Source organism: Notamacropus eugenii, chromosome 5 (genome assembly GCF_028372415.1).
Source record: "Notamacropus eugenii isolate mMacEug1 chromosome 5, mMacEug1.pri_v2, whole genome shotgun sequence".
Lineage (NCBI taxonomy): Eukaryota > Metazoa > Chordata > Mammalia > Diprotodontia > Macropodidae > Notamacropus > Notamacropus eugenii.
The window spans coordinates 92,565,560-92,576,379 of record NC_092876.1 but is presented as its reverse complement, the minus strand read 5'-3'; the positions used below and the strand labels follow the sequence as shown (position 1 = coordinate 92,576,379).

General features: G+C 36.8%; 1 protein-coding gene across 1 annotated transcript; it reads left to right on the top strand.

Moving 5' to 3' along the window:
• The first annotated feature begins 3,960 nt into the window (after window positions 1-3,960).
• LOC140504849 (olfactory receptor 52E2-like) lies at window positions 3,961-4,902 on the top strand. Its single transcript, XM_072610208.1, has one exon. It carries the CDS (start codon window positions 3,967-3,969, stop codon window positions 4,900-4,902), a length of 936 nt encoding a protein of 311 aa, XP_072466309.1. The 5' UTR covers window positions 3,961-3,966.
• The last annotated feature ends 5,918 nt before the right edge of the window (window positions 4,903-10,820 follow it).

The window sequence follows — 10,820 nt, the reverse complement described above, 5'->3', positions numbered from 1 at the left end:
CTGGAGATAATCCAGATGTAACAGACCATAGATGGCCAGGCTAGGTTAAGGGTAACTGATTTGAGTATGAAAGGCCAGATTAAGTGGGGAGATTCAAGGGGAGTCAAGAAGATTCCCAGAGTTGGAACCCCATCATTACTAAAGTGTTTACAGGATAAATAGGAAATAAGTAACAGAGGGAAGCTACTAGAATTAAGAGGACTTGGGAAAGACTTCTTCTAGAAGATAGAAATGTAGCTGGGATTTAAAGGAACCTAGGAAAACCAGGAAGTTGATATGAAGAAGAGGAGAATTCTTGGCATGGGGGACAGTCAGAGAAAATGCCTGGAGCCAATAGGTGGAGGGTTTTTAAGTCAGTTTCCTCTGTCATTTCCCCTTTCTGTTTCTTTGTGTCTCTGCCTTTCTTGGTGTCTAACTTTCCTCTGTACTTCATTTTTGCCATTAATCTTTACTTCTTAGCTCTAACCCTTCAACCTATTTTAATGTCCCTTATATGATTGCTTTACCAAGACAATATTCACAGCACTGGTGGTGACTATGAATATGTCAGCATAGTTCTTAATTCCAAAGTATAAAAGACTCTGCATATAGAAGGCAGAAGAAAAACATTTATTTAGACATCAGAAAGCCAAATTCTAGAACCAGAAAGCAGAATGTGTCATGGTGAAGAAGAAGCTAAGAAACATGATCACCCCAGGGGGCAAAGCCATTCCAAAGCCTTCTCTACACTCCATCCCTACCCCAGGACATTCTCACAAGCAAAGAAACACTGGCAAGCCTCAGCCCTGCAGCTTCTGCCTGCCTGTCTGCCTGCCTGCATCATCTCTCTTCTGCCCTGACTACGCACATTCACTTCCTACCTGGTTCTGCTCCACCTTTCCTGTTCCATCTGTTCATCAAGCTCCTCCCACCACATGTGACTTAGGCTTCCTGGTGATTTAAGCAGGTCACATGGGCCGATTAGGGCAGTTAGGCAGGAGTCAGGGGACCTGAGTTCAAATCTCACCTCAGACACTTGACACTCACTAGCTGTGTGACCTTGCACAAGTCACTTAACACCGCAATTGCTTCATGCTGGGTCATCTCTGGTGGTCCTGATGAATATCTGGTCACTGGATTCAGATGGTTCTGGAGGAGAGGTGAGACTGGTGAACTGAATAGCCCTCACTCACTCAAAACAAAGTCAAGTGCAAGTCATGTCATCATTTCTCTGATGGCATGGTCTTCTTTGGCAACAAAAGGTGAATACACACATGGACCTATTAATGAATGAGAAAGATCTTTCCATTTAAATTGCTATTACAGTCATCATCCAACTGACATCTATTTTTTCCACAAGAATTATAATGATCACTTTATTAATTGTTTTGACTGTTTCTACATGTCTATTCCTCCAATCCCGTCCTTACATATGTCTTGTTTTTAATTATTTATTTTCCCTCCTAATTTTCTTCATTTCCCCAAGACTGTGCTTTTTGGGAGCTGTCCATTGAAGTTGTATAGATTCATCATATAGACTGACTCTGGTTTCTATCTGATATCATTCATACAGATATTGGTTCTCCCAACATTCCTACCTCCTTACATTTCTTTCTATAGTTACAGTGCTACATGTTGTTCCATCAGGGTTCTCTTCCTTGTCTTTTTCTTTGCCTAGATTCACTATTTCCTTCTCCATCATTGTGATGTCTTTTTTTTCTCTGCCTCTTTCCACGTGTGACTATTTTGTCCATTTCTCTGGGCAGGTCCCCATAGGTGTTTTCCTGTTACTCCCTGTCTCTTATTTAGGTCTTTGTGCCTCTATTTTCTTCTCTGACGCTGCTGTCAATCAATGGCTTTCTCATTTCTGTTTTGTGACCCATAGATTTAAAAGTTCATATCTTGCTGTTGTGTGGGTATATGCTATTTTGGTGGAGAGGAAAGTGCTCAATTTTTCTGGCCTCCATCAAAAGCCACTCTTTATAGCTACTCCCGTCATTCATGAATTTATCTCTGGTGAGCATCCTCATTCACAGCCCACAAGGGTGAAGAATAGTCTGTTACAAACCTACTTTAGAATTGCACTCAGGAAAAAACGTATGTACCCAAGCTGGCCACCTCAGTAAAACTAGCATCCAGCTCATTCATAACCTCCTCCCCCTACCAAATGCAGCTATTTTAATTTGCTTAGAGAAGAGTCTAGATGACCATTTTTGTTTTGCATTTGGTGAAATTACTAAACAGAAAGAATAGCTCCTTCCTTTTGTTAGCACTGTTCTCCTCTCTCAGGATATGTTTTCTTCATTTATATTTTTACCCCTGTGGTTTTCCCATGTACTTTATCTCCTTTTGGCCACTACTTGAAGTATGCAGATCACTGATAAAATACCTAACCACTTTACTTTAGAGAAACTAATTCTCTATAACACTATGGCAGAACACCTAAGACTCCCAGGAAAATGGATATTGAGAACACAAGTGCCTCTTCTCTCTCTAGAGGGCAAAAGGGATAGTAAAGCCTTGTACGGGAAAGTAGAGAATCACCAGTTCTTTCTTAGCAGCTGGAAGTTCTTCAATGACTGTGTTTGTTTCATTTGCCTCTCTAGTCATCTGACTGTAGTCCTTGCCTCATTATCTCAACTATAATTCAACTGCCAGATTTTTCACTCTAAGAGTGGAAGTAGCAATGAAAACAGTAGCTAGCATAACTTTCTTGGTTTCCCTGACTCTTCTTATGCTTTCAGCATATTCATTACCATCTGCCATGATCACTTCAGCTCTATACTATTCTCTTAACATGTCTCCCTTGTCCTTCTATTTGGAAAGGGAAGGAATGGGTTGTTAAATTGCAGACATGGAAAATTTCTGTCTGCCAGAGGACATTGTCTCAAGTGACCTGAAACTTATGTAAGAATGAACATGTAAAAAAATGAGTGTTAGGGAGATGGGGTGTTGGGAGTGCATAATATTTATGTTTCTATGTATTTTCAGGGAAATCTTAGAAAAGTAGGGTTTTCTTTTTCTTTTCCACAGAAAAACAAATCATAATGAGAGAGACAAATAATGAGAGAAACAAAAAATAATGTTTTTACATGCTCCAAAGCCCATGCAAGGCTTGCATCAGTCAAGTATGGTGCATATTCTTGTAAAGACTGGGCTCACTGGGGACTCTTCTCATTACCCTGTGATCACCCATTTACTAGTTGGAAGTTGCCAATCATGAGAAATCACTAATAAACAAACAAGCTCATTAAACCTTTAGACAGCTCAAAATCTGAGGAATTTGTGTTTTCTTGTTTGCAGTCAAGTGAAATCTATCTACACTTAACATTGACTGCTACTTGTTCTGTTCTCTGAGGCAATAAAGTTATTCTCTTTTCAACATGACAGCCCTTAACATAGTTGAAGATTGCCTTCATATAGCATCTAATTCTTACTTTTTAAGGCCAAATATTAACAATTACTTCAACAAATATTATTTTTTTACTGACTCAAATTATCTCAAATTTTTTTCTCCTCCTTTAGGAGCAATGTATTTTTAAAATATTATTTCTAAAATAAAGTCACATGGATTGAGCAAAATATTCAATATATAGTCTATAGATGGAATTAAGCAGAGGTGGTGGAAGTTCAAGATTTGAAAATTTGGGTTCAATTTCAATATCGACTTCCTAAGAATTTGGCCTCTCTTAAGAGGGAATAGCTTAACTTGGAAGGTAGTGAGTTTCTGGTCCCCGTGGAGCTTCACCTGGAGGCAAGATATTCTTAAGGATTTTGAAGGATTTTATTGAGCAGATTTCCATTCAGGTAAGGGTTTCACAAGACAATTTTGGAGGTTCCTTCATATTCTGAGATTATGTGATAGTAAATGTGTTTAAATCATTTTATTCTAGGAATTTGGCGATAGTAAGTGAAAGCATTTAGATCCTTTCCAGTGTTTGAAATTCTGTCTGCAATGACTATAACCATCAGCAATTAAAAAAGAAGATGCCTCATTCCAATGACACTCAATTCCATCCCCCTTTTTTCCTATTATTGGGCATTCCAGGACTGGAGATTTTTCACATCTGGATTGGCTTCCCTTTCTGCATTGTGTATTTTGTTGCCCTCTTGGGAAATATCACTATATTATTTGTGATAAAGACTGAGAAGACACTTCACCAGCCTATGTTTTACTTTCTGGCCATGTTGGCCACCATTGATCAAGGCTTATCCACAACCACAATTCCCAAGATGCTAGGAATCTTTTGGTTCAGATTGAGGGAGATCAGTTTTGGGGCCTGCGTCACACAGATGTTCTTTATCCATATGCTGACTGCAATGGAATCAGCTGTATTATCATCTATGGCTTATGACCGTTATGTGGCAATCTGTAATCCTTTACATTACAACACTGTCCTCACCAACAGGGTGGTGGCCATGATGTGTGTTGGGGTGGTGATGAGGTCTTTCTTCACAGTGGTTCCCTTTGTGTTCCTGATCCTTCGACTTCCTTTCTGTGGAAACCATGTCATTCCTCATACCTACTGTGAACATATGGGCATTGCCCGACTGGCCTGCACAACCATCAGAGTCAACATGATCTATGGCCTATGTGCAATTGGAACTCTGATCTTTGACATTATCGCTATTGCTGTATCCTATGTTCTGATTCTTCAAGCTGTCTTTCACCTCCCCTCCCAAGATGCCCGAATAAAAGCCCTGAGTACATGTGGCTCTCATGTTTGTGTTATTCTAGCCTTTTATACCCCAGCCTTATTCTCTTTCATGACTCATCGCTTTGGCTATAATGTTCCTCGTTATATCCATATTCTCCTGGCCAATCTGTATGTCGTTGTCCCACCCCTGCTTAACCCTATAATCTATGGGGTTAGGACCAAGCAGATCTGGGAGAAAGTGTTAAAGATGTTCTTCAAGAAATAAATCATAGAGTTGGAACTCCAAACTTTTCTGGCTTCTCTCCTTTATATATAATGTTTGCTATTTATTTTAAATAGGTACTTTTATCATTTTAAGGAAAGTTCCATTTATTCTTATGCTTTCTGGAGTGTTTTTGTAAATAAAAATAGTGGGTGATGTATTTTGTCACAAGCTTTTTCACAAGAAAGCACTCCTAGTGGTTTCCACTCCAATTGTGTATATATGTGTGTATGTGTATGTGTGCATGTGTACTCACTAAAAATATTTAACTACATGTTATATATTTATGCTTATCCTCATAAGACTACACAATTTTTGTAATGAACAATGTCACTATCACAGTTATCTCAAAGTCTCAAAGTATCTGTAATTGATTCCCCTTCCTTCACATTTTGGGAAACAGTACAAAATTATTCAACTCATTCAGGGTAACAATTAAATATTAACATTTTCACATTTCTCTTCAAGACTTCCTTTTGCTCTCCCTTCTCTTCAATAACTGTGAATAATAAGTCTCTCTTGAGGGATATGTGTGTATTGATGTATATATATAAACATATAGTATGCATATATATGTGTGTGTACATGTTTGGACATGTGTGTACAAACATATATGTATATACATTTCTCTGCCAAGGACTTCCTCATATACACTTCTCATAAGAAAGAATTAAATCCTTATTTTTTATCTCTGTCATGTAGGTTGTTCATAAATCACCAGGGATAAAAAATAAACACATTATTTTGGAGAAAAACAAAGCTTAAAAGGAACATAATAGTACTTCACGAAATAATAGAAGCTCAGATTTATTTACTTATTTAAGGATGGAATAAGGAGGAAAGAGATGGGAAATAGACCACTTAGAAGATGCTGGCAATTCTCTAAGGGTGGGATGATTATGTGAGATATATCAAAGAAGAAGAATTAGTGAAAGGGAAGAATCAAAGATATTTCCAATGTTGTGAAACTTAGTGATTACAAGGATATTGGTGCTGTCACCAGAAATAGGGAAGATACCAAGAAAAGAGCAAGATGGAGATGGAAGTAGAAGAAAGGGATCAGAATTTAAAGCCATCTGTTTGACCTTGGACATGAATTTTATTTCTCCAGAGCTCAATTTCCTCATCTGGAATATGAATGGACTTGATTAAAGAGCATCAAATATCCTCCCAAACACAAAATCTTAAGAACCTACCATTCCTCCTTAGCAACTTTCAGCACAATACTCAGTTTTTCTTCAGACAATGAATACTACTTCTCTTACAATTTATTTCTGATATCCTGATCCTCCAAGCTGTATTCTGCCTCATCTCTTAAAATTCTTAATCCCTCTACAACTTTGGATCCCATGTCTGTGTCGTTGAATTTATACACGTTCGCATTTTCTCCTTCATAGTTTAATGATTTGACAACAACATCCCTGGCTACCTCCTAAACCTTTGACTAATCTGAATGTTATAGCTCCATTTTCATTCATTACTATGGCTCATGGGTCAGGAGGGAAGCTGATAATTATTTTTAAGTGCCTCTCCTGTGCTAGGCATGATCTTAAATACTTTACAAATATTTCATTTGGTCCTCAGAACAACCCTGGGAGTTAGGTGTTAATTTTAGCCTGATTTTACAAGCAAGGAAACTGAGAAGACAAAGTTTAAGTGACTTATTCAAGATCACACAACTAATACATGTCTGAACCTATATTTTAATTCAGGTCTTTCCAATTCTGGGTCCAATGTATCAAAGAGCTGCTTTTACCAGATAGATCCATGAGTGGGTTCAGACAATGATTTCTCAGAAATATTTCTGGGTCTCTGATTGCTCATTAACCAGAATAGAAGAAGACGAGTCAATTTCTTCTCTTCAGCCCATGATAGATATTAATGGAAGAGGCTGATTTGTTGGATCGTGTTTGAAATGAAAGCAATAGTTAGATATCATTATACCAGTGGGATAGGGAAGTATTTTCTTCTTTTATAAATTTCATGATTATAAGAGAACTTGACTTCTCTTTGACTTGCTTCATGAAATTTGTACCTCTTTTCCTATTTGGACAATTCTGCTTCCAAGGGGTTCTTTTCTGCAGTGAGAGGTATGAAAGTACTCTCTTTTCCATTTGGCCTATTGTACTTTTTTGAAGGACTTCTTTTCTTTTGTGAATTTTTATGCCTCTTTCACTAAGCTTTTAATTATTTCATAATTTTCTTGTATCACTCTCATTTATTTTCCCAAATTTCCTCTACCAGTCTTATCTCTAAGTTTTCAAAAACTTTTGCTAGGTTTGGGTGCAATTCGCACTTTCTTAAAGGTTTTGTTTGGAGCTATTTTCACATTGTTGTCTTTTTCTGAGTTTATCTTTTGGCTTTCCCCATCACTTGAATAGCTTTTCATGGTCAAATTCCACACCCCCTCCACTTTTTTTTTTTTTTTTTTTTTTTGCTTATTTTTCTACCCTGTTTCTTGACTTAGAACTTTATGTTAAATTTGGGCTCTGCTTACCTGGGGATGAGGAAGTGGTATCCCAAGATTCATCCTTCTTCATGTTGCTATTTTCAGTTGCTAGTTCTTGGGGTCTGAAAGTTTTATCTGGGGAGAGGTATAGCCACTGCTTTCTTGGTCTTTATCCAGGAATGGTTCCTGCTTCCTTGCAACTACAAGTGCTAATGCTTCTCTTGACTGAACTGAGGCTATGTCCCCCACTTTCTTTTAGTCAAAGATACTAGTACACCTCTCTTTCTTGGAACTCTGACCAAGTACTTTGTTCCCTTGTAACCAAACACAAACACTTGTATCTGCCCTGGAACTATACCAAGCTGGGGCTAGCTTCACCCAGTGCTAGCCAGTAATGTTCTTTAATCTCTTTCTGACCAGTTGTTTGATTCATTACCATTTCTGGCCTTAGAGTTCCCAAAGCTACTAATATTGCTGCTGCTACTGTCACAGTCACCTCCAAGACCTGGTGCTCGTTCTGCTGCTATATTCTGGGCCTCAGAGACCTTTCCTGCTAAACTCTTACATTATCTTAACCTGGAAAAATGTCTCACTCTGAAATTTTCTTGAACTGTTATTGCTTTTGCTGCTCCCAAAACCAATTTGTTGTAGTATTTTATAGTTGTTTGGGAGGCAAATATTGGCAGTGTTTGATTGGGTTGCTACCTTTAATCTGCCATTTTTACTCTACCCTTTCTCTCTGCTGATTTTGACAAGGTATAATCTCATAATTTTTCTGCATTCCAGTTGCCTCAGTTATAGACCACAAAGCAAAGTATAATGTGTCACACAATGAATGTAAAGAAGACAAATTTATACCATATAATAAAAAAAAAAACTTAGCAACCATTAAAGCAATCTGAAGTCAGAATGGAATACTTGAGAAATCAGTGGGTTCCTTATCACTGGACCTCTTTAAGTTGAGAGTAGTTAATCAGTTTTTAGTAGGTTTAGGTAGAGTTAACTTGCTGATTAACTCAGATATTTCATTCTATTTTATTCTAAATACTACCTGTATCTTAATCTATGTGAAACTGGCCTCCTTGCTATTCTTTACATCAGAAACTGCATCCTCCGTTTCTGTGCATTTTCACTGGCTGCTTCTGTGCCTGCAGTTGTCTACTTCCTCACCCCAACCTCCTAACTTTCTGGCTTCCTAGCAAATTCTAGCTAAAGTTCCACCTTCCACAAGAAGCTTTGCCTGATCCACTCTTATGTTAGTGTTTTCCCACTCCAGTAGACAAGATTTATATATCTTGTTAGATCATAGTTTTTTTTTTCATCCTACCTCCCTCATACATTGATTTTTTAGGAGCACAGACTGTCTTTTGGCTTTCTTTGTATTCCCATGCTTTGTGGAGCATCTGTCACAGGGTTGTCACTTAATGCTTATTGACTGAATGACCTTCAAAACAAATTAAAATCAAGTGGACCTTGTCAAAGGTGATACCTCATTATGAATAAATGAAAAATCAATTTTTAGGAAAGAAACTGAGAAAACAGATCATGTCCAGAGGATGTTGATATATTACTTCAGTCTGCTGGTTGATCTCACTACTCCAAATTTTTCAACATTCTGATCCATTCTCCACTCACCTGATAAAGTGATTTTCCTAAAGCATAGGTCTGACAGTATTATTCCATTACCCAATAAGCTCCATTACAGAGTGTTGGGGTAGCAATCATGATCTCTGAGAAGGCAAAAACAAAATATAGATATACTTAAAAGAGAAAATCACAGGATACATATTTTGCTAAAAGATTCATATGCAATGAACTAATAATATTTTTACAGAAAATTTCTTTGTAAAGTCCTAATATCTCAAATACATACCAAGCATAGAATTGAATCAGCTTTATGAAAATAAGAGCTATTCCATAACTGATAAGTTGTCAAGGGATATAAACAGGCAGATATTCTACATCATTACTGATTAAAGAAAGTCAAGTGAAAATAACTATGAGGTACCAACTCTTACCTATCAGAAATGACAAATGCTGGAGGAAATGATGGAAAATAGATACACTAATGAACTGTTGTTAGAATAAAGAATTGGTCCAACCATTCTGGAGAATAATTTGGATCTATTTTCAAAGTATTGTAAAACTGGACATACACTTTGACCTGGAAATACCACTATTAGGTCTGTATCACATAGAGATCAAAGAGAATGGAAAAGGATCTATTTGTGCAAAAATATTCATAGCAGCTTTTTTTCTGATGGAAAAGAATTGAAAATTGAGAATACATTTATCAGTTGGGGACTGGCTGAACAAGTTGTGGCATATAATTGTGAGAGAGTACTGTTGTGGTGTTAAAAATTATGGAGGAGGGAGTGGATTCAGAAAAAGATGGCAATGCCTATATGAAGTGATGCAAAGTGAAGAACCAGGAGATCATTGTACATAGTAACAGCAATGTTGTAATGATGAAGAACTTTGAAAGATTTGGCTATTTTCATCAACACAATGATCCAAGACAATTCATGGGACACATATTGAAAGAAACGCTTTTCACCTCTAGAGAGTGAATTGGTAAACACTGAGTGAAAATTTAATATGATTTTCTTCACTTATCTTCCTTTTTTGTAAATAAGAGTTAATATGAAAATGACTTGCATGATTTTACAGGTATGTTTGATATATTTCATGACTTCTCAGTGTGTATGCGAGTGGTGGGGTTGAGAGGGAGAGAATCTGGAACTCAAAATAGAAAAAGAAAAGAATGTTAAACATAAATTAATTAATTTTTTTAAAAGTAGTATTGTTCAGTTGTGTTCAACTCTTCATGACCCCATTTTGGGTTTTCTTAGTAAAGTTATTGGAGTGGTTGCTATTTCCTTGTGCAACTCAATTTATAGATGAAGAAATTGGTACAAACAGCATTAAGTGACTTGTCTAGGGTCACACCAGCAAGCAAATGTGTGGTAAGATTTGAACTCATGAAAATGAGTTTTCCTGACTTCTTGTCTGGTATTTAATCCATTCTGTCCCAACCCACAAGAGAAAAAAAAATACGCAATTTCATAAATTAATTAAAACTAATTATTTTAGTCTAGCGAAGAGAAGAATTAGATGTGATGTGATTGATATATTCAATATCTGAATATGTAATCTTCTGGCCATTTAACCTTTCATTCTGCTCTGCTCTTTGAACCAGATAACATGATTTGTAATATTTATCACTTTTAACACGTATATGCTTATATAAGGAGAAGCTGAATTGTTTCAGCATTACAGAAATTCACAAACTGAAATTAAATATTCCTGCAAAATGCCCTTGAGATAAATACACACATATATATATGTTAATACATGCCTGTGCTTATACACATATGCACATATATATATATATATATGAAAATATAAAAATTAATGAGTCATCAAAGAGATAGAGATGCACATGCCTAATTGACCTGGATAATTGCCCACT

Excerpts from the sequence above, each read along its gene's own strand:
- LOC140504849 (XM_072610208.1), top strand. The coding sequence starts at position 3,967 with ATGCCTCATTCCAATGACACTCAATTCCATCCCCCTTTTTTCCTATTA.